Raw genomic sequence first — 23,234 nt, 5'->3', positions numbered from 1 at the left:
CTCCACATTCCACTCACTTCTGTACGTAAATATCCCTCCCGCCAGAATTATCACCATGAAAACAAGCTCCACCACTCACCTCCTGGCTCTCATGTCGCACAGCAGACGGGAAGCATGCTAAGAAAAGGAACTTGCTGGACTGCAGGAAGTGCCGCGCAGACACAGCAAGTCACCTGCTGGATCAGGTAGGGGTCTGGCAGAGAATGTGCTGTTTCTTTTTCTGCTTATACAGTTATAGTCAAAACAGAGGCGACCAAAATGCTATAAGGGATGGTGCGGTGACCCTGTCGATGTGGCACCCTTACAACTTAGGACGTAATTAGATGGTTCTCAGCTGGGGGCAATTCTGTCCCAGGGGACACTTGGCGATGTCTGGGGACACTTTCGGTTGTCACATCCAGGAGATGTTACTGGCATCTAGTGGGCAGAGGTCCAGCTAAACATGCTACAATGTACAGGCCAGCCCCCTCCCATCCCTTCCAGCAAAGAACTATCTGGGCCAGAATGTCAGCAGTGCTACTGTTGAGAAGCCCTAAATGAATGTAAAATAGTTATTACTAACCCCATGACTGAGGTGAAGAAACTGAGCTCAAACACGTCAGGTGGCCATTTAAGTGGCGGAAATGGGCCTAAGTCCCAGGTTCCCTGAGTCCCAGACCTGTGCTTTCTCTCAGCTTATGTGCCCACAGCCCAACACCTCGCAGGAACTCAGAAGCACCAGACAGCTCTGACCGATGATGCCATTATGAAGTCTGGTAGATGTCAAGGCGACAACAAGGATGTGGCCCAGGTAGGACAACTTGGTCTACACCCCTCTCCTGGGCTAGGGTGCTTTTCTACAGCCCCATCCAAACTAAATGCAACAGTGGGGGGTGATGCGCGAAGCCCAGTGGCAGGGCCAAACTGCTCCAGGGTCGAAGCAACGCCCGACCACCATGCTGGGTGGGCCTCAGGACCAGAACATTCCGCCCCTCCCTGGCTGGGTAGCTGAACCCTCCAGCAGACAGTGGCTTCACTTGACACCCCCCAGCACCAGGCTGGTTTCCCTGCTCAGGGCACTGTGATGAGCCTGGGAGGGCCCCCAGAGTACCACGCTGGGAAACCTGACACCAAGCCTGGGCCTGTGAACTCCCAGGCCCCAGAGAGCAGAGGGGCGGTGCTGGCACGGAGGAGGGGGCGGGCTCAGCAGACAGGGATGTCATTTTTCCTAAGCATTTGGGCCCATGTCCCTAGACCCACCCTCTGCAGGGGAGCATTGGATGGCAGAGGACAGGGGACTGGGGGCCAGAGCACTTCCAGTACCTGAGGGGCAGCCAAGTGCCTTTGGGAGCAGACAGCCTGGAGGCTCTCATGGTTCATGGAGAGACGAACATCGGACAATTTGGGCTCAAATGAGGAAGAATGGGGACAACCGTATAGAGTGAATGAGTTCACTGGGGTGCAGGGGAAGCTGGGTGACCTAAGTGATGCTGAGTGAGGTCCTGACCTGACTGACCAGAGTCCTGTGTGTCTGATGAAAGAACCAAGGTTGTCAGCTGTGCTGACCGCAGAGCCTGAGCTCACGACCTCGGCACAGGGTTGTCTGGGACGGGAGATGCGACCTGGGAAAGCCTGCCGCCACGGAGCCAAGGAGGTCACCTGAACACAGGTGACCTAGTCTTAAACTGCAGTGGCGGGGCACACGCGCATTGCTCTTGCTCTGACCACAGCTGCTGACCTCACTTGAGACTCCTGCTTCCATCTGAGGCTGGAAACGGAAGGCCAGAGCTGCTCACTTGAGTCCAATTTTCTCCAATTGTTAACATTTGTTTGCTGGTGTATGTGGTATAAGAGCAACTGGCTATGAAGACTGGCATATAGCAGCCATGCAAAACTTACAATTAAATGTGACATGCTACTGTTGTGTCACACGGGGATTGCGCAGTTTGCAGATAACTGAACTTAGTTACTTAGTGGGTGGTTCCAAATCTCCCCTCTGCCCAACACGCACAGGGGAAGGACGTGACACACTGGAACTGCCCAACATCGCCGGAGTTCCACGCCTGCTGCTGCAACATAACCGTGTGACCTTGTCTGAGTCGTTAACTTCCGGCTGCAGTTCCCCCGCCCAACAGGGAGCATACGACCACTTTATAGGGCAACTGCTGAGGATTAAATGAGATGTTTGCATGAAACAGGTGTGGGCACAGGGAGTGGCTGGGACTGTCAGCCCTCACGACAAAGGGCTGTCCCACCTGTCACCTCTCTTCCCCTCGTCCCACCACCAGGTGCAGTGGCGGGTGACTCCCTGTTCCTCCCAGGCACGATTCCACACTTGTTGCCAAACTGTTCTACCTAATTAGACAAAGCCCCTCCCATTGGGATGAAGGCACCACCTTCCAAAGTCACTTGCTCCCAATTGTTTTCTGTGTGGGAACCACTATAGAATATTTCTCCACTCCATCAACTGTGTGACCCAGTCAGGCCAGTCACCTGCCCACAGGTGTTGTCAGATAAATGGTGGTGACCTGAGTTGCAAAGCCAGCTCACTGGCATGATGAGACAGGCCCCATGGTATCTGCCGGTCTCCCTAGGTGACCTATGATGAAAGCAGTCAGGGCAGTTTGCAGGGCTGTCCACTGTCCCATCTGCGCCCTCAGGGGTCTGAGGACAGTATCCGAGGCTAGGCTAAGGTCATCAGCAGTGCTGGGGATTTGGTGGACAGCAGTGAGGGACGGCACAGGCTCTTTATTGAGCTGTGGATCTTGCTGGGACAAGGGGCACTGCTGGCTCTTGGAAGGACAAAGTGGCCCTGTCCCTGTCCTTCCCTTTGAGAACAGGGCTTCTGCCAGAGCCCGGTGCCCAGTGCTCTCCTGGCTGCTCAGATGGGGAGCAGGGGGCGCTTCCAGAGCCCAGCGTCCTAACCCAGCAGCTGCTGGCAGTGCCTGAAACTCCGAGAGGCCCCTGCGCTCCTCCTGGAGGCACTGAGAGGGGGGCACACCGTGCCTCTCTCCAGCTGTGACAAGAAGGGGGGTTCCTCACCATAAAATGTAGAGACTGGTTTTGCTTGTGACTTGAGGAGCCATTATCACTACTTTAGGTTTGGTCTAATCTTGTTGATCTTGACCAAATTCTAAGTTCCCCAGGGGTGCAGCCCCACCTTGCTATCCCTGACCCAGGGTTCCAGCACGAGAAGCACCCTGGGCCTGTGTCTGTGGAATCAGCACAAGGTCAGTCAGTCTTAGAGCTGCTGAGTCCACCGGCCTAGCACAGCGGGCTGACAGCCGGGTAACTGGCAGGCACTGTGCCCCAGCCTGAGCAGCCGGGGACAGTGTCCAGGAGCTCAGTCCAGGCAGGGCCATGGTTTGGGCCCCAGCACAAGACGCCACAGAGCCTGGTGGTTCCAACTGTAGACTCTGGAGCGAGATCATCTGGGTTCAAACCCCAGCTCTAGAGAGCAGTGCGATCTTGGGCTAGTCACCTCAGTTCTCTGTCTCAATCCTGCCACCTGTGAGTGGACAGCATAGGAACAGTACCTGGCTCACAGGTAGTCGGGAGAATTAAATGAGTCAAGACGTGAAATATTTGGGAACACAGAAGTGTCAGTTACCAATATGCAGTAGAGGCTGGGACACCCAATCCAGACTGGGAGAGGGGCCAGGGGGCTCTGGGGAGAGGGGAGGGTGACCTCAGCTGGGGGTTGCCCAGCTGAGGCACCGGGGAGGGACTGGCAGATGGACAGGTTAGGGATGCCCCTGGTCCCTAGGCAGGGCAGGGCAGGGCACCAGAGGCTTGGGTACTTGCTGAGTCTGAGCCTCGGAGGCTTTTGAGCAGAGTGCGGTGACATGATTGGATTTGTGTTCTGAGATGCCTACTCTGACTGAGGCAGAGGAGCAGTGGCAGATGGAAGTGTGGATTCGGGGGTGGGAGGCCAGCTGGGAGGCCGTGGCAGAGGTGCAGGGGTGAGAAGATGAGGCCTGCACTAGGAGTGGGCCTGGAGAGAGGACAGATATCAGAGAAGGGCCGCAGGTTGGAGGACTGGGCTGCAGGTCCTAAAGCCACCAGGCCAGAACCATGGCATTGGCCCCTCACCACCTGTCAGGCCCCGTGCCAAACACCTGGCATGGGTCGTCTCTTTTAGGACTTACCCAAACCCTACAAACCTCGAGGGGCAGATGGGGGTGGATGGGGTGGAGTGGGCAGGAGATGAATGCCCCTGGGAGCAGAGGGGCAGATAGGACATGACTCCTAACTTACCTTTGATGAAAATAAAAAAGGAAGGAGAGTTTATCAGGGAGAGCGACGAGGAGAGGGCAAAAGGCTGACAAAAGGCACGAAAGCTCCTGACCCCCAAGTGGGTTGGTCCAGTAACCAGGGTTCCCGAAGAATAAATTATTCAGGAAATAAATACCAGAACTCAAAGTTGCCCGGCAGCCTGTCAAGTGCACGCGCACGCGCCAGAGATTTCCCAGATCCACGTGCTCCGGCATTTGGGTGTGGGAAAAGCTGAGAGGAGGGGCCCAGGAAGGGCGATCCTCCTCATGAATGATCTCCATGTGTGTGTCACAGGAATAAAGTCAACAGATGGCGATGCATTTGTAGGAAACGGAGGAGCCGGATTTAACTCGGGGATCATAGGCACCCCTCAGCTGCCTCTAGGGAAGGGAGGCCCACGAGCATTTCGAGCATTTCGCGCTCCCTGAAGGACAGCCCACTCCGCAGGGCAGGGCGCAGGGCAGAGGCAGGACCGGGAGGAGGGGCCGCTGTGTCCCTGACGAGCAGGGAGAGTGGGAGCCAACGCAGGGAGAGGGCAGAGAGAGGTCTCCCATTCATTTCCAGCTGCTCTGGCTCTTGACGGACAGGGCGTGGGCCACAGCTTATCTCCCAAACCCCAGCCAGTTTCTTTAGGTACAAGGCCTAAACAAATTTTCCTCCGAGCAAGTCTCCAGCTGCAAAGGGGACAGAGCACACAGCAGAAGGTGACCTGCCAGGAAAGCCCCTCCTGCTTCCCACCTGGGACCTGGCCAAGCTTCTCCATCAACTCATTCATCTTTCCACGAAAGATGAGACCCTCAGTCCAGCCTCCTGCCTATGAAAGGGAATTGTTTGGGGCCTCTTTGAAAAAGTCAGCGATGGGGTGGGCCTTGGGGGGACCCAATGCCATCTGCTATACTTGACTATCTTTTTAAAGGCACATTTCAGCCCTAGCTTCCTTGAATCTCAAGCTTTGCCAGAGAAGACAGGTGGCGGGGTGCCCTCAAGCTGGGTTGAGTCCATTCTCTTTCCAAAGTGAAGGATGTGCCACCTGAAAGGCCCTGGGACAAGAGAGTCGAACCCCCGCCTGACACCCACAGACCCGTGAGGGCCTGGTCTGCAGGAATCCCACTCCCGACTCTTATCCTTTCCACCAGGCATTCATCTTTCCAAGGCAGAGGTGCCTCTAAGCATGGAACTAAGACAAGATTTCACATTTTGGAAATTCTTTCACCTGCCTCACTCCCCTGCCCAACCTGTCTGAGCATGTCTGGCATCCTGCAGGTTGGCACCAGACACCACCCTGGCACCAGCACATCACCCATGCTCACAAAGGGAAAGGGCTTCTGGATGGGCCAAGGGGGTGTGAAAGGGCCCGAGTGGCCCGGGACACTCACCTGTTTTGTGGAGCAGGGAGAGGGAGTCAGGTGTTTCCCCAGATTCCCTCCCAGTGGCTTTCTGACTTGAAGAGAAGCCACAAGCCTTATCTTGGCAAAAGTCAGCAGAATGGCCAGTCTCGGGTCCGTGTATGATCAAAGAAAAGTTCAGATCAGACACAGCTCTGGCTCCCCGTGGAGCCCATCTCTGCAAGTTTTCTGAATGGCAGCGACCGACTCTTTTTCTCGGTTGGCTGCACGTTAAGCCGACGCTCACACTCAGGACCCAGAAGGCCAGGAGGAAGGGGAAGAGCACAGAGCGGAGACGGGGTCGGGACACACTCGGTCTGTATCTGCGCCTTTGGGCCCTGGGCCAGTCACACTCCCCAGTCTTGGTTTCTTCATTTGTGAGAGAAACAATCCCTTCTCTGCCTCCCTCAGCTGCTGCGAGTAACGAAGGAAACGCGAGCAAAGGCGCTCCATGAGCTTCTTCACCGAGATGAAGGGTGGTTATCCACATGGTCCAGACCTCCCCAGAGTCGTTCCGGGGCGACGCTTCGGGCCCGTAGTTCACTGGCCTGGCATCCCCGAGTCACCGCTCATGCCATTTTGCTGAAAAGGCTTTTGACCTTAAGGGCCAGTTTCTACCTTCTCCACTCAGGGTTTTATGATGTCTGGGACCACAAAGATGATATGTATTTAGGGTCCTATCTGAGTCACTTCTACCTCTGAAGTAAAAGGACTGATCATGGGGTTGGTGTGGCTCATTAAGCCGATGCTCAGATTTGGAACCCAGCAGGCAAAGTGGGCAGTGGAGAAATTCCTGGGGGCATCTCTGTCAGCTTCTCAGCAAAGGTAAATGGCCTCCCAAGCATTCACACTCATTCTATTTTGGCTGCAGGACCTGGAATTATCCTGACTTCCTTTCTAGAAGCTTGAGGCCCTCTGCCTTCCTCAGTACTCAGTGTTCAGGCTCAGTTTACAATTCTGTGATAACAATCGCTCTGCAAGTCTCATCCCGGCCACCAAGCGCACACACAAAGCCATCAGGGTTCCTAGAAATTCTGAGCTCACAACCTAATCCCAGAGCTCTGAGCTTTGGACCTGGCTCTCAGGATCTAGGACACAGTCAGAGAGGACCTCACCCAGGAGAGGTGGCCACGGAGGGACACAGTGCAGCTCAGTGGGTGCAGGGATGGACACGGGGAAGGGAAATATGCACACCGCCAGGCCAGGGAGGGTTGACTGTGAGTGCGGGAAGGGCAGCCAGAAAAGTCCTTGGGTTGTGGACAGTGAAAGCTGCCATCTCTTCTCGGAAAGCTGTGGTCTGTCTCAGAGATAAAGAGCAGGCACAGTGGCCAGGACGGTAATGCCCAGCTGGGACTCAGAGAGCAGGATGGATGGGACATCATCGCAAGGCTGCTGCCAGCTCAGGCAAGACCCTCTCTGGGAACAGGGTCCCAGGACCAGCAATGTAGAACCTCTAAGCACGCTTTAGGGAACTGGCACAATTCTGCCCGGAGAAGGCTGGGTGAAAAAGTGACTGACGGTACTCTCCCAATATTCTCTACGAGTCTCTGGGGCTCCCCTCCTCCAGGAAGACCTCCCCGGCCACCCAGTCCATGGTGTCCCAGCACAACGTCCACCACCCAGTGCCAAATAAAACACCAGCTGGCTGATCTGCTGTACAAAGGGCCCCAACACACCCATGACAAGGTTTCCTTTAGAGTATCAGAGCTCTGCTAGCCTTGCTCCTGGAGTGAACCAGGTGCACAGTATTTGTCCATTTTAGTTGTTCCTTCACCCATTTAAAAAAAAATTAACCTGAACATCAAGTGCCCACCACACGCCAGGCGCCACTCTGAGCACCTTCTAGAGCTGGCTCATCTCACCTTCCCAGCAACCGTGGGAAGTGCGTGCAGTTCACCCCTCTGTGGGCGGAAAGCTGCCTGAAGTCACAGCGAGGCAATGGCCGCGGCAGAATTTGAACCTAGGGACAGAGGCCGTAGACTCCAAGCTTTTTAACCAGTTACTTTGAGTCCAAGAGGCGCGAAAGGCTGAGTTTTGGGTGATGGGCGGCTGTGAGGCCCCAGCCTCCCCGAGGGCGTCTCCTGTCTGGGAGGCATTTTCAACAGCAGCAGCGAGATGGCAGGGCTGCTCCAGTCCGTGGCCCACCCACGTGGAAACCCCACCACGCAGGCCACAGAAGGCAAGGTGTTGGAGATCCAGAATGCTGCTCACACAAAGCACTCAGATATTCGATAACAGTTTTTTCGAGTGTGTTCTCTGGGCTTGCAGATGAACTGTGAAATACCTGTCTTGTGCGCAGCTCAGCAGGAACGTCCGCAGCAGCTCTGTCAGGCGCTCAGGTTACTCCCCAGCCCTCCCCGAGGCGGCTTTCCTCTTCACGGGGCAGCGATGACACACGGCTAAGAATGGCGGTCGGAAGCGTGGTTTTAGAGTCCTGTGAGCCTGGTGTTAAATTCTGGTTCTAGTGCTGTGAGCTTGGGCGAGTTAGAGGATCTTTCAAAGCCTTTCTTTACAGAAACAGGGCAAAGGAAACGCACATGGGCTTTAAATGAGACATGAATTGTGTGAGACACTGAGCATCTCATGTCTGTCCCAGGCCAGCAGGCGACGACTCAGCGATGGTATCTGGGTTGGGGGGACTCACCTAACAGTCAGTGGGGGAGCTGCAGCTCGGGTTTCTAATGGGACACGAGGGAGGGGCAACTCCTCTGCCATCTGGAGCCGGGAAGCCCAGCTGACAGGGCTGCTCAGATGCCCCTCCCCGCCCACACCATGTCTCCAGGCTGGGTCACTCCCGAGGCGAATCACTCCATTCTGAAGTGTGTTCCTCAGAACAATGATAAACTTTCATAAAAAATGAAATTCACTGAATTGAACTGTTACTTCAAAACACAGACTTGTTTAAAATAAGCTCAATCCTTTGAAGATCCCAGCTGGTATGTCGCTCGGCTGCTGGTGTGATCCTCCCACCCCAACCTCAGATGTGACAGGGGCCGAGCAAACTGGGTGGGCCCCACCCGCCCCCCTGCTCCCCACCCCCCCTTTAGAGGAGGTGGGCGTGGCAGTCAGACCCTGCCCCTCTGCTAAAGTGCCTCAAGTTCACAAACAAAAGAAAAAGATGCAGAGAAACCCAACTAAAAACCACAACAGAAAGTCTCCAGGCTGCTAGGCTGCCTGCCCTTCCCAGGCTCCCCCATCTGCTCTGCTCTGCTCTGCTCTGCAGGGGCCTCCAGCTGAGCCTGCTGCCTGGGGAGGGCCGCTGGGCCCGCACAATCTGTCATCTTTGACACCACTTGGATCCTGTTTCTGCCGGAGCTGCCAGGGCTGTGGAGCTCCCTTGCCTGTTGTGGGCAGGGGGCCAGGGGGCCCACGTATGGCACCAGCACCTGGGCTGGGGGGGGGGGAGGGATTGTGGGTGTTGGGGACCCAGAGTGAGTCTATTTGTCCACACATCCTCCCCCTACGGCTGTGTGTCGGCCCTCCCGCTTCCTGCCATCTGGGACGGGTGTCTCTGGGGAGACCCTCTCCTTTCTCACTTGCTAACCACAGCCTACAACACTGGGAGCAGGCTGATCTCTTTGCTCCCGGCAACTGTGTAGACAGCCCTTGGGGTGCTGGAGGCTGTGCCCTGTGCAGGCGGCCACCTCTGCCCACAGACTCGGACCCTCATCAAACAGGGTAGGGACAGGCATGACAAAAATAGGAGGTGGTGACGCCTGCTTACTGCTTTATGGGCTAGGGGCCCCAGCCTCGGCCAGTGTGATAGGTGTTGCCAGTGGTGGACATCACTGGCTCTGGAGTCAGGGGGCCTGGGTCAGAGTCCTGTCCTGCCCCTCACTGGCTGTGTCACCATGCCTCTCAGGCTTCTGTGCCCCCACCTGTAAAATGAGCAGTTGGGCTGGATGACTTCCGGCCCCCCCAAACCCCCACAAGTCCAGAGTGAGTCTGCTGACCCCCCAATTGCATTTTCCGGCTATTCTCTAATCTAGATTCTGGGGTGACTGGTAGCTGGTAGCAGTCACTTTCAAGGTCGCTGGAAGGGTAGAGTGCTGATCCAGGTGCTGGGATGGTTCCTTGGGTCTGACCCCATGACCCTTGCTCAGTGACATCATGTCCTGACCAGCAAAGCAAACCAGCCGGGAGGTGAGGAGGTGGCTCTTCCAGTTTGACGGAAACCTTTGTTTCCCAGGCCTCCTGGGCAAGGACAGAAGCAAGCAGGCAGGCAACGCGGAACACTCCCTGTCCATTCATTCGTTCATGCTCTGGCTCCACCATTCATCCACCACCTGCCTCGAGGCAGGACAACCTCATAAGGAGTCACTGGAATTATGGTTTCGAACCCTGGCCCTGTCACTAGCTGGGTAATGCTGGGCAAGCTGCCACCCTCTACAGGCCTCAGTCTTGTCACCTCTACTCTGGTAATGGCACCAATTTCGCCACAGTGTACACAAAGCGTTTAGCACTAGTAAGTGCTCAACAAATGCTGTCGTGACTGTCACTCAGTTGCTCACAGCCTCGTGGGGAGACGGAAAGACAATAAGCCAACGTCTGCCCATTCCTTAAAGTGGACGCTTATCCCAGCAAAAGGCAGGCTCCCGGGCTCCAAAGGCCACGAGGCCATCCTCAACAGGAGTCTGCGTTTAGTTTCGGGGCACATATCTCTCACCCTTCCTGACAAGTGTAAAGGTTGTTCATGGAAGTTTGAAACAAATTCTCAATATTTGAGTCACTCAAAAAATCTGGTCTTGAGCCCCCTAGTCTCAGGGGCAGAGGCTGCCACAGTGGAACAGAGGCTCTGCGTGGTGGCTCTTAGGAGGGAGGGGGCGGCAACCTTTTCTCAGGAGAGCAGGTCAGAGTCCCCTTGGAGCCTCGCCCTGCCCACATTTCCTGGATCCTGACCCCCCACCCCAGAAGGCAGGGCAGAGCAACACCTCACTGCCTGTTTCTGGCAGTTCCCAGTTATTCCAAAGCCTGTCCCCGCCACCACGCGTGCCACGAGCCCGACTCCTCGGCCTGCGCCCCTTCGGGACGCCGCATAGCTGGCGGAGGCTGTGATTTATCGCCTCCCATTAGTCAGACCCCTGACAGCCTCTGAGCGCCCGCCCAGCCCCGGCCCAAGAGCCAGTGTGCAAAGGTCAGGCCCCGGGAGAGGGAGCCAGCCAGACGCTGTCCGAGGCAGGCTGCCCCAGTTGCCCCACTGAGGGGCAGGCACGCGGCACAAGGCCTGATTTATTGTTTCAACCTGACAGCCCCAAATTTCTCTTTGCTTCTGTTGAATGCATTTAGATGCTCCTATTTACCCTCTCCTGTCTTTAGAGGTCACCAGGGGTTCCCCAAAGTGCCCACGCGCTGATCCACCCAGAGGTGCTCAATGTCACGGCTCTGTCCGGGTTGGCTGACCCTGCACTTGGCACAGGAGGGTACTAGGGCAGGAGTCGGGGGGCCTGGACACCATGTCTGATTCGACCAGCACCTGCCAGAGTGACCTTGAACACGTTATTTCATCTAAAACAGGAAAAGCAGTTGCCTTAAATAGGTTTCATGACTACGGTGAGGTTGATTATGGGAAGTCCCCTTATAAAGAGACAAAATTGTGGATGTATATATTATTAAAAATATATCAAAAAGAACATATTAAAAATTGTTTGGGACACAAATTATTTGTGGTGTTGGTCTCATCTGTCCACCCAGGCTGGGAACCCACAGCTTCCTGCCACAAGAGCATGGTTCCCATGTTCCCACTGGGCCCAGACCCCACAGCTCGGCGCAGCTCCAGGAGGGTGACTCTGGTGCGACAAGGACAGAGGACAGCCCTAGCTGGGACGGGAGCCCTTCTTATCCCCTCAGGCTCTGAGTCTGGACGCTTCTGTGCAGGGGAAGCCGCAGGGCCACGCCCACAGCCTCCCTGTTCCTTCAGGCTGATCCAGAGTTACCCTATAGTGATGGCAGTCATACTTGAGCATGTGCACCGCACTTTACAGTTTGGAGAGCACCTCCACAATTGTCACCTCACTTGATTCCTGAAGGAAACAGCACAGATCTTACTGTCTATTTACATGCAGGCACACGAGATACGGAATTGTTAAGGGACCTGCAAAGGTCACAGGGCTGGCACTCGGACTCAAGCCCTGAGCTGAGGACCCAGCAGCTGTGTCTTCAACGAGCACAGTCAGCATGTGCAGCTGGCTTGTATCCCAGCACCTGAGGGCCGGGTCCTGCGGCCAACACGGTGGGGCAGGGGCCTTGGAAAAGGAAAAGAGTGTGAGGATTCCCAGAGCCACAGGTATATCCTGGAGCTGGGGGGAGAGCCAGGGTTCCTCCCCCAAGGGGGCCTCTTCTGCCTCCTGAGCCTCTGCCCAAACAGCAACTGTCTGGAGAGCTGGAAGGACAAACACTCCTGGGCAGCACCTGAGAGGTCTGGGGACTACTGGGGCCCTGCTGCCCCTCAGGGCCGACGTGTGGCCACAGGGCAGCTCCTGGAGGAGGAGCCCAGATGGCCAGCGTGGGGTCCCTGAGCTGAGGAGGCACGCCCTCACTTTACTATGAAGCATCCCTCACTGACATTGTCCACAGGGCCATGTGTGGAAAGCACCCAGCACATCCCCCTTCCCATGGCAGGACCTCCCAGACTCCGAACACGGTCCCCACACCTACACACTCACACCTCTCTACTAACCCATCACAACCCAACCCCTCAGTGTTTTGGATGGGTGAGAACAGGGGACACCCATGGCTTTGTTCTGATGGGGATATCCCGCACTGTGGGCGTGGGGACACCAGCCCTCCCAGGGGCCCTGGCACCATGCAGGCCCTGCCTCGGAGTGGCCACCACACTGCTCTGTGACTGCTCACCTCAGGTTCTCTCTGGTCTCATCACAGCCAGTTCACAGATCACAGCTACTTCCTGTGGTCTGTCTCGCATTCCCACAACAGAAAGAGTGCCCCTCTGATGTCTGTGACAACTTTTCTCGCCAGTGGACCTAAGTGGCTGGTTGAGAAAGACTCTGCAGGGCCCCTACCTGAGACCTGAGGACAAACCTGAGCATCTCCCCAAGCGCCAAGGAAGAAGCTGGGCCAGTGACGGCAGCAGCCTCAACCGCGGAGTTTCTAGTCCTGATACGAATGGACTGCTAACCTGTCCCCGGCACAGCTGGGCCCGGCTGTGGCAACGCTTGTGGGGACAGGCAGGACATGGGGTCAGAGGCATCCCAGCTCAGCCACTCACTGGATGTGTGGTCTCAGGCAATCCTCTGACCTCCCTGAGCCTCAGTCTCCCCATCGGTAACATGGGCAGAGGAACAGCATCCAGCGCACAGGGCCGCAGGGAAGGTCAAACTGAGCATGCCATACACGCAGGGGAGGAGGGGCACCGGGGCCCTGCCTCCCGCACCAGGCCCTGCATCGCCTCACGCAGGCGCCGGCCTTTCTTAACCTGGACAGCACTGGCCTCACTGTCACGGGGAAGGTCACCGGCACCCTGCGGCACGCTCCTCCCCCTGCTTCCTTGTCCCACGGCGCTGTCCCCCCGATTGATTTCCCCCCGGAACTCTTTCCCCATCATTTATCTCCCCCTCCCCCACTCGACTCAGTCGTGCTTTATCTGCAGTGAGCTTAATGTTCCTGATAAGATCTGTGAGATCTGTAAGCCTCAGCTACTCCTTGAGGCAATGGAGAGATTAGAGGCACAGGGTCACGCCAGCTGTCAAGGGCACTCAGGACGTTCCTTGGGGACAGGACTCTGTGCCCCAGTCTGAGGCTCTAGACTGGGGGTCCCGCATTCCTGGTGAGGAGCAGCTTTGGCTACTCCGGTCAGAAGCCCCCCATCTGGGGACGGAGTGGGAGTGGGAGTGGGGGGATGAGTGTGGGCACGAGTGGCGTGGACTGCCAGGCTAAGCCGGGCCTCAAGAGCAAAATGCCTGAAGGAGGCACCCCAGCGAGCAGGGAGGGACACACTCATAGCCACACTGCATGTGCAGGCAGCTGGGAACAGGGAAAGTTAGCTTTGGGGGCACCGAGGACCGGGTGGCTCAAGCCATCTCAGTGATGGCTGAAGCTTCCCATCCACAAGCCCTGGCTGAGGCCTGAGTAAATGACGCAGGTTGAACAGGACTATGGCAAGCTTTCTTTGGCTCGTCTCCTTGGGGACGTGAGAGTGAGGCCTCGGGGTTTGCCAACACCACTCCCGCCTCCTGGTCCACAGGGACCCCAGGGACAGAGGACGTGACCGAGGAGGCAGGGCAGAACAAAAGGACACGAAGCCCGTGAGTGAAGCTGTGAGTGTGTTGAGCGACGGCAGGAGTGTCCGCGGTTCCAGAGCTTTGTGGGGTCAGCCTTAGGATTCATATGAAAAGTTTACATTGAAGAGAGGTGTGATTTGGTGAAAAGACTATGGGGTCAAAGAAATGGCTCATTTATTTATCTTTATCAGACGTTTCTTGAACCTGGGCTGTGGGCCCAGCACTGGTGGCTCATAGAGAATAAAAGGGGCTGATGTCGCAGGAGACGTGTCAGATGAGATCGGCATACAGCCCTCTTCTCACTAAGTCGACGGTGCATTAGTAAAGGGAACAGAACGACCCTAAACTGTGAAGTGAGGGTGGCCTCTGCCGAGCTAAAGGTTGAGAGTTGGAGGAATAGAAATTTGCTAGAAGAAGGTGGGCAAGAAGAACATTTCAGACAGAGGAGCACATGGATGGATAGTTCTGGATTGGGAACAAGTTGGTCCCTTTGGAGAAATGGAAAAAGGCTAACGTGGCTTGGGGACAGAAAGTCAGAGAGTGGGAAGCCATCCTCAAAGTCTATCCCATCGCATGGAAACCATTAAAGGGTTTAAGCAAAAAAGTGGTAGCATTTACATCTTTAAAACATCACTCTGGCTGCTGTGAGGGGAAGAGTCTGGAGGTGGTGAGTTTGGTTAGAAAGCCTCTGTTGGAGCCGGTGACAGTGATGGTGACGTGTCCTGAGATGGAAGGAGTGGCCGTCAGGGGTGGTAGCCGGAGAGAGCTCTCCTGGAGAGGGGACCTGAGGATGGACAGGAGGTATGGGGAACCATTTAGTCTGACACCCAGATGTCGATTCGGGGTGGGCACTGCACTGGTTTGAATACGCAAAGCTTGAGATGCCACCCAGACAAGAGGTGGAAATTTTGGGTAGACACACACACCCCCCTGAGCTGCAGGTGACTGCTTCCCACAGAGAGCATCGGCTGCCACTGGGGTGGATGAAATCTCCCACAGAGAGTGCAGAGTGAAAAGTGTCCTGATGAACTGTATTTTCAGGTAAGAGAGATATAGGGGAACAGCTGGACAAACAGCACGGAAGCTCAAAGATGGCAGTGAGGAAGACGAGGGAAACTGTCAGCTGCATGGAACACTGGTGGACAGGTGAGCATCTCTCTAAAGTCTGCTGCACTTGGCAACATGGACGCTGCAGACAAACTGAGTAGGGACCACTAGGAATGGATGGAAACCCGCTTGGATGGAACCGAACAGGCAACAGAGGGGGGTGGGTAGAGTCAGATCTTCAATGAGGTTGGCTTTGAGGGAAGACTAGAGAGGCAGGCAGGAGCTGAGGAGGAGAGTGAGCTAGGACCTCCTGACTCCTAGAGTTTCACCAGGCCAGTGTCTGCCCACCGTCAGCCCTGGGCTGACCGGAGTTCCCCTTCAGCTTGAGAAGACAACACCATGGGCTCAGAGAAGGGCCTTTAGCCATAGCCGGCTCCCCAGCCTCAGCTTTACCTCCTCCATCCTTGACACATGACCCCATTTCTGGTTCAAACCCCACTCAGGAAACCTCTTGGCTGTTGGACTCTCGCATCCCAAACTCCCACCATCAAGGTCTTGCGTCCTGTTGAAAGGCCCCTGCATGCCCAAGGGGTCTGAAGGAGGCATGGAGACCCTCCTGATACTCCGACTTCAACCTGGTCCTCCCCAGATCTTACTGCCCTAGGCCTTCCCCAGCACCCCAGCCACCTTTAGGACACGGTCTCTCACTGATCTCACTCGGAAGCTCCGCTTCAGCCTCCTGTCCCCTTCCTTTGCCACCTCCACGCATTTACTGCTTCCCCCCAGAATCAGTCCCCCCCCTTGCCCAGCTGAATCGCCATTCCTCAAGTCCAGCTCCAGTCCTTACACCTCTAGAAAAGCCTGCCTGGTCCCCCAGCCTCTCTCCAGCATCCCCCTGCACCTCCCACACTGGGGAGCAGGGAAGCCATCTGCGTATTCCTGTCCTCTCTGCTGGGGTCTGCACGTCGGAGGCCCTTGGAAAATCTGTGTTTATTGACGGGTGGAATGAGGGAAGCAGTGGCCTCCCTCCCTGAAGGATGAGACCTGCAGCGTCATCACAGCTGTGCAGCAGGGTTCACAAGGCCAAACGGGCGACAAGAGCTGAATGGGTGCTCAAGTGCTCCAAGTACTCCCCATCCTGGCTTCCACAGAAGCATCTCAGGAAGTTCCAAGCCACCTGACTTCAAGTTCAAGTTCAGCTCTGACCAAAACCATCATCAACTATTTCAGAAGCCTATTCTTGGAAAGGTTGACAATTTAAACCACAAAAGTTCATGTTTTCTATTAAGCCCATAAATCGAGTTTTCTTGCCATTTTGAGTTGTGGACTTCCCCTGGCACTGTCCTTTTAAAATGTTGAAAAGGCAGCTTTCTAACCAACAGCCTGTCATCCTATCATGCTTCATGTAACAAGCGCATTGACTGCACACGGGTGAAAATTCAGCATGCAGTGTTTTTTCCACTCAAGGTGCTGGCTGAAGTGGACATAAAAACTAACAGACTGCAGCGACTTTCCTGTCATATGAACTCTCATTAAAAAGTTGACACTGGCCAAGTTTTCAGGACATCAACATTTTGTGGATATTGGTTCAATCAAATCTGGGCTCCATAGTGGCCTTAAACACAGCAATTACTGCAGCCACAAAGAGACAGGTAGACTCTGGACACAGATCTATAATAATATGCTTTACGACTTCTTGGGGACTATTCTTCCTCCCCTGCATCAACAACTTGAAAACCAAGAATCTTAAAATACTGAAAGTGGAGCTTTAAAGGCAAAAGTTTTTCCCAACCCCGAAGGTGAGAAGTCAGCAAGGAAGAGTCAGGGAATCCGTGTCCCTCAGAGCCTCAGAGCTGGCACTGATCCATGCCCCTTAAAGTCAGATCCAGTGCGGGCACACCCTCCCAGAATCCAGGAGGTTCAACTCTACATCTGTTTACATCTCACCTCGACTTCTCCTGAGGTCCGATATATCTTCTTTTATGGAAAGAATTCTTTATGTATTTGCATTTGATTTGCTTATTTACAAGAGAGAGGGGAAACCGAGAGCCCTGGCTGTGTGGCCTTGGAAAACGTGAGGCTGTTTCTGTTCGGTCCCTCTGGCCTCCTCTACAGGGGCCCCAGGCTGCAATCACTGACCCCAGCCCCCTATCAAGGTCACACTGCCATCATGGCCAAGCCAGAGGACAGAAGGGAGGGCACCCTTGCCCTGTCTCAGCCTTTCTCTGACTTGGTTGGAAATAACAGGTTTCTAAAAACAAACCAAAAAACCCCCACCAGCTTTAAGAGACACGTGTTCAAGTATAATCATTCTGTTGAGGGTGTGTCTGCTTTTAAATGACGTGACTCACCCAAAATAATATGTCCCCCATTTCTCCCATCCAGCTGCTTTTGGGGAAGGACAAGACCACAGTATGTGGTGGCATGGAGGACCCCCCCCCCCACACACCTTCAGGAGGAACGGGCTTTCTCCTGCACAGAGCTTCTATGCTTGAGAAGTGCAAACTTTCAGGGAGGAGAAGCGACCTGTCAACATTCCTTTTAGCACCTATGACTGGTGTTAACTTACATGCTCTGAGAGCAATAAGACGCCTGCAAGCTGCTGCTGAAAAGACGGCTTGACCCATATCCGCATTTGCTGGATGAACCTTGGGAGTTCTAGAGTCTTAGATTGATAAATGAAATGAGGCTGACTTTCTAGAAAAGGGACTCCCTATAGGCTGCAGGCTAATTAGAGCCCTGGGCCTGCACAGAATAGCAGGTAGAGCACAGGCCCCAAACCTTTCAGCCACTGTAGCTGCCATCCACTCAGAGTCTACTTCTGAAAGGAGGCTGGCGGGGAATTATGAAAATGTAGTATATAAGAGAGTCCTGGACGCCACCGCCCCAGTCTGCGGTTCAGGGCAGGCTGTCGGCCCCTGGTGGCCGGTGAGCCTCTGGAGGCTGTGTCTCCACCGTGGCTGCCGCGCCCGGCGCGCACCGAGCTGCGCTGCTGAAAGCAGTTGGAGAGCTCCCAGATTAGGCCGTGGGAGCCCCGGAATCCCTCCCAGCACTGCAGTCAGGAAAGTTCTGGAGTAAGTAAAGACCTTGGAGCACAAAACGCACAGTGCGCCGCTCCAGCCCTAGCCGCTTGCACAGGCCACCAGCCCTGCTCGGCCGGACGCTGCCGGTGCCTCCGCTCCCACGGCCCAGAGCTCATCCAGAGGGCGCCCAGCCAGGCCGGCGTTTCTGCCGGGTTTGCGGTTCCGGATGGAGACGCCTCCAGGCTTCCTGGCCTGGGGGACAAGGGCTGGAATTCAACAGTCGAAGGAACACGGGCAGAACCACCCAGTCCCGCTCGGACGCCCGGGACCTGCTTCGCCAAACCCTCTCGGGTTTCTCCAAAGGGTGCGCGGCACAGCCCATGCGCCCCCGCACTCCACCCTCTCCTCTCTACACAGGACCGCCAAACTCTTCCCGGAAAGCCCCCCCAAACCACAGATGAAGCCCCGAAACTCCCAGGACACTGGCCAGCCACCCCCACCTAGTTCTCTCGAACCCTCCCTGCAGCGTTCTTTCCGCCCCGCACCGTCTCCTCGCGCTCGCGGGGAGTCAGACGCAAACCACGAGAAAAGGCTCGGCGAGGAGCCTCCCTACGCCCGCCCTGTCACTGAAACAAAAGCGCAGGGAGGAGGGCGGTGGGAGAGGAGGCGGGAGGAAGGCTCGCGGAGAGGCCGGGGAGCGGGGAAGGAGCTGGGGAGGAGGTGGGGCGGGAGCGGAGCCGGCCGCGGCGCGGCGCTTACATGCCCAGGTCGCTGTAGGTGTTGAAGAACTCCATCTGGTTGCACGCCTGGATCCAGCCCACCACCCAGGTCTCGTGGCGGGGGATGGGGGGCATGACCACGCGGGCCGAGGCTTTGAAGTAGGGAGTCTTGTAGCGCAGGACGATGGGCGAGGTCTCCTCGATGCGCGTGGGGCACTGGTCGATGGTGGCGCACACGTCGTACACCACGATGTTCTCGCGCCGGATCCGCGCCTTGCAGGTGACGCTCTGGATGCAGCCCATCCTGCCGCCCGGCCGGCGCGGCGCGGGGCTCGGGGGCCGCGCGGGCAGCCGGGGCGCCCGTTACGCCGGCCTGGCGACGCGCCGCCCGCGCCCGGGGCGGCTCAGCTCGCGCCTAGCGCAGGGCGCCGCCGCCGGGCATCCTCCGGGGAGGCCCCCTCCTCCCGCCGCCGCGCGGGGTCCCGGCCGCCCGCCCCCGCCACGCCCGCCCCTCTCCCCGGCGGGCGCGGAGCGTGCGCTCCTAGGCGGGGGTGGGCGCCCCCACCGGCCCCGGCGCCCGCGCGGAGGGCAGGGCGGGGAGCGGCGCTGCGAGGAGGGGCGCCCAGCGCGGGCCGGAGCCCCCCGCCCCTCGCCGGAGAGGCGGCGGCGGCCGCATGGAGCCCGGTCCCTCCGCCGCCGCCGCCGCATGAGCCTCCGCGCCGCGGCCGCCCCCCCGGAGCCGCGCACCCAGCGGCGGCGGCCGGGCGGAGGGGGCGGCGGCGGACTCGGCGCCCCTCCCGCCCCGGCCCCGCCCGCGGCGGCCGCGCCCACACTCCCCGCGGGGCCCGGGACGCCGGGGGCGGGGGCCGGGCGGGGGCCGGGGCCGGCAGCCGGGACGCGATCGCGGAGGAAACTGGCCGCGCGCCACGAGTTTTGTCCCTCTCCGGCTGCCGTCCGGGGATGGGGGGGCTGTGGGGGGGCTGTTTAAAGGGCCGCGGGCGCCGAGCGGGGCCGGACACGTGGGCCGCCCGGTGGGGCTGCGGTGGGCGGCGCCGGGGCGGGAGGGGCGCGGGGACCGGCCGGAGGGGCTGGGGGGAGGGGCGCGGGGACCCCCCCGGGGTGGGGTGGGGGGGCCGCGGCGGTGGTGGGTGGGACCCCGCCCAGGTGCGGCGGGAGGAGCGCGGGGCCCGGTGGCCGGGGGTTGGGGGGGCGGGGCGGGTCCGAGGGGGGCGCGGCGGTGCCTGGAGCCCGGGTGGGACCCGGGGCGCGCGTTGGGGCCGCGGGGTTTAGGGGAGCAGCTGTAGCTGAGGGGGTCCGTTATTTACAACGTCGCTTGTTACGTCCGCCGGGAGCCCCCCCCCCCGTCCCCTCCTTGGAGACGCCGAAGTCGGGGCTCCCGCAGAGGCGCAGGGGCGGTGCACTGAGGGTCGTCCCCGCATTTGCTCTGTGAATTTTCTCCCACCTCGGCCTGGAGGGAGGGGACCTAACACTAAGCCAGCGAAATCCGAGGGTCCCGGCCGCGGGGCGCCCGCCGCCCGGCTCAGCCACTCGCCCCCCGCCGCCCCGCGGGCCGAGCTGCGCCCCGAGACGCGCTGCGCCTGCCCCGGGCCACCGGCGGGCCTGGCCCCTCCCCGAGGCCCCCCAGGGCAGCCTGTGACCTGCTGAGGCCACGGGAATGCCGGCGCCTCCTGGAACCCGGCTGGATCTAAACTAACTGCCCCGGATACGGTGCAGTTCGTCCGCCTGCCCCGCGGGAAGCCGGAACCTCGGGGACCATCACTGCCCGCGCGTGGCGGACCCACGCTGCCTGTGGGCGAATGCATGAGAACAGCCTCCCTGTGCCCGTCCTGTGGGAACCGCTGCCACAGGCACATCCAGGATGGCCCACCTCATGTGTCTGATGTCGTGGTCGAATGTGCTAAACAGAAAAAAACTTTAGCAAGTGCTGTTCCCGGGCATCTTTTTACATTTATATTTTCAAAGCTAATAGCTTCTCTGTAAGTATTTCCTGTAATTATGGGACATTCGCCGGTGCCCAGGTGTGAGAGACTCTGACTAACAGGCCTCAGGAGGCCGCCTAAAGTTAGTCTGCAGCCAGAAGAGAGGTGATGAGTAATTTGAAAATTGGTCGAGCTCTAAGCACTCTTCATCCCTGTTTTAACTTTGCTGCCACCTTGATTCACTTTATACTTAACAAAAAAAGTAGTTTGGCCTTTAGATGACAAGCTTCTCTCACTTTACTAGGTCTTTGCGTTCAGCAGACACTGCCTGCAGGAGCCATGCACAGTGTGAAGCACTGGGACCCAAAGTGGCCAAGGGCTCAGGGATCGCTGAAGATAAACCTGCTAACAAGCTGTCCCTGTGAACTGCGACACATACTTTAATGGTGGTGTGTATCTGAGGGAGCCCAGATAGGACAGCCACAGAGAGAGCCGCGCATAGCTGTCCTGAAGCAGCGGCACTCGAGTGGATCCTCACGATACTGATGGAGGTGCACAAAGAAGGGGTGAGGGAAGAGCTTGGAAAATGCAGGATGCACGGAGGTGTGAGAGAGAAACGTCACAGTCAGGGTGTTATGTGTAGACCACGAGCCCTGGGATCCTACCCGGTTCTTGGTAGGACCACATCTTGATCACCCATGGGAGCCAGTGGATGCAAGATTTGCATTTTGAGAAAAGTTACTCTATCAATGTGGAGTACAGACCAACGGTAGTTTTAGGCAGGGTGTCAGGATGTTGTGACGGTAGATCTGGCCCTGAGCAAGGGCAATGCCATGGGGCTGGAGCTGCCAGGCTGCACTTAGGAGGTAAAATCTATTGAGATAGCTGATTAGATGTTGGGGGAAGAGTCTGGCCAAGTCTGAATTTTCTGGCTTCAGCAACTAAATTCACACGAACCTGATCATCAAAACAAGGAGACTGAAGGGGAAGCCGACTGAGGTGGTGTGCTGTTGTGTTAAGTTTGAGGAACTAGAAGGGTATTTTGGGCAGGGGGCCCGAGTTTGAGTTTCAGAGGTTATTAGGTTCCAGGGAAGAGACCAAGAGAAAAACATTCAATTGGGGGAAATTAGTTATCTTTGTTGATTTGAGCTTCTTGTCAGGGTTGCAATTTTGTGCATAAATGTCCTTTGTCTTCTAGTAGTGCACACTAAGCTGTCCAACAGGATGGAGCTATGGTTGCCTTCCCCAAATTTTAGGAAAAATCATATAATGGAAAATGATTTTTTTTTTCAAACTTAAAATGAGACCATGTTCTATCCAGTAGAGTGCCAATAAAATGTAACTTGCTATTCACACAGTTGAACTCTTTTCACCCATGACCTTCACGAGTCTCCAAAACCACGAATGTCACCATGACATTCTTTATTGTTTCTATAACTATGGGGCCAAGGTACTTTCTAAGCTACTTAAATAAATTTTGCCATTAAAATAAACTCCTTACTTTATGATATCTGTACCTTATTAACTCCATAGTACTCTGACTCTGCAAAGAAAAAAAATGTTAAACCCAGTATGAGAATTACTCCATAGATGTCGCCGAGAAGAGAATAGCTCAGCTGTGCTGGACACGGATGCCAGGCGATGGGCATGGTCCAGTCTCTAGCTAAGTGGCTGGCAGTGCACTCTGGCCTCCTCACAGGCCATTCAGATTTGTGTCTCAGCAAATTAACTCATGACAGGGACCTTTCCGGTTACTCAATGGAGACGGTTTTCATCCATGAATATTCAATCTGCAAATGCTTAAATGAAAGTCCTCCCAAGTAAAAAAGTGTTTCCCGTTGCTCTGGTAAGCGTGTCTTTCTCTCTTGGTGTGGGGGTCTCCCCAGCTTCTTGGAGCATCCCGTACCCCTCTAGTAGCACCTTTCATGCTGCGCCACAGTTGTGGGGTTCCACTTGACCCCTCCATAGGCAGTTCACTCCTCAAGGAGTCATGAGGTCCTGTTGCACAGCCTAGTGCCTGGCATGTAGGAGCTGATCAATAAATGTTTGAATGACTCAGATTACTTTCTGAAAATATGAGAAATAATATTTCCCACAACTTGCTCTGAGCTCTGTCCCCTTACGGACAGCCGGCCTATGCCTTGACCCCAATTCTTTCTGCACGGCACCTCCTCATCCTGTCACTCTCCCCAACATGCCTCTGCGGTTAAGGGATGCCCTGTGCTCGGAGCCGCTGCACCATCTCAAGGGCTATCTGTTCTGGGCACCCAGGAATGGAAACACTTCAATGACAAGATCTCGATGACAATCATTCCTTGTGAGTAACTTGGTTTGAATTTGTCCTCGGGGCACAGCACAAACACTCCTTTGTACTTCATACATTTGATGTCTCCCTGCAGGACAGAGCCCCTCAGTTCCCCGCCAGGGCCCTGGGGCACACTCTGGGAGGCTGGCCTCTCACCCCCACAAAAGCCTCCCATGACCCCCACTCTGTCCTTCCAGAAGCAGGGCCATCTCTGTATTTCTCCTGTGGATTGACTCATTACTCAGTCAAGTGAGCTTTTTAGAACACTGGGTCACAGGGCCTATTTTCCAGTTGACCTTGGCAAGGGTTTTCAGAAACCACAGG

General features: G+C 56.5%; 1 protein-coding gene across 1 annotated transcript in view; it reads right to left on the bottom strand.

The window, feature by feature from the left end:
* FAM78B (family with sequence similarity 78 member B) overlaps positions 1 to 18,968 on the bottom strand; it is a gene marked incomplete at its 5' end in the record, with an annotated part of 35,271 nt that extends 16,303 nt beyond the window's left edge. The window contains one exon of the mRNA XM_081120705.1: positions 18,706 to 18,968. Within this exon, the coding sequence (XP_080976831.1) occupies positions 18,706 to 18,968 (263 nt within the window). The remainder of the gene's footprint in view (positions 1 to 18,705) is intronic.
* Between the last annotated feature and the right edge of the window lie 4,266 nt (positions 18,969 to 23,234).

Source organism: Miniopterus schreibersii (assembly GCF_964146895.1).
Source record: "Miniopterus schreibersii genome assembly, chromosome: 19".
NCBI lineage: Eukaryota > Metazoa > Chordata > Mammalia > Chiroptera > Miniopteridae > Miniopterus > Miniopterus schreibersii.
The sequence above is the reverse complement of the archived record's forward strand: the minus strand, read 5'-3'. Positions and strand labels throughout refer to the sequence as shown.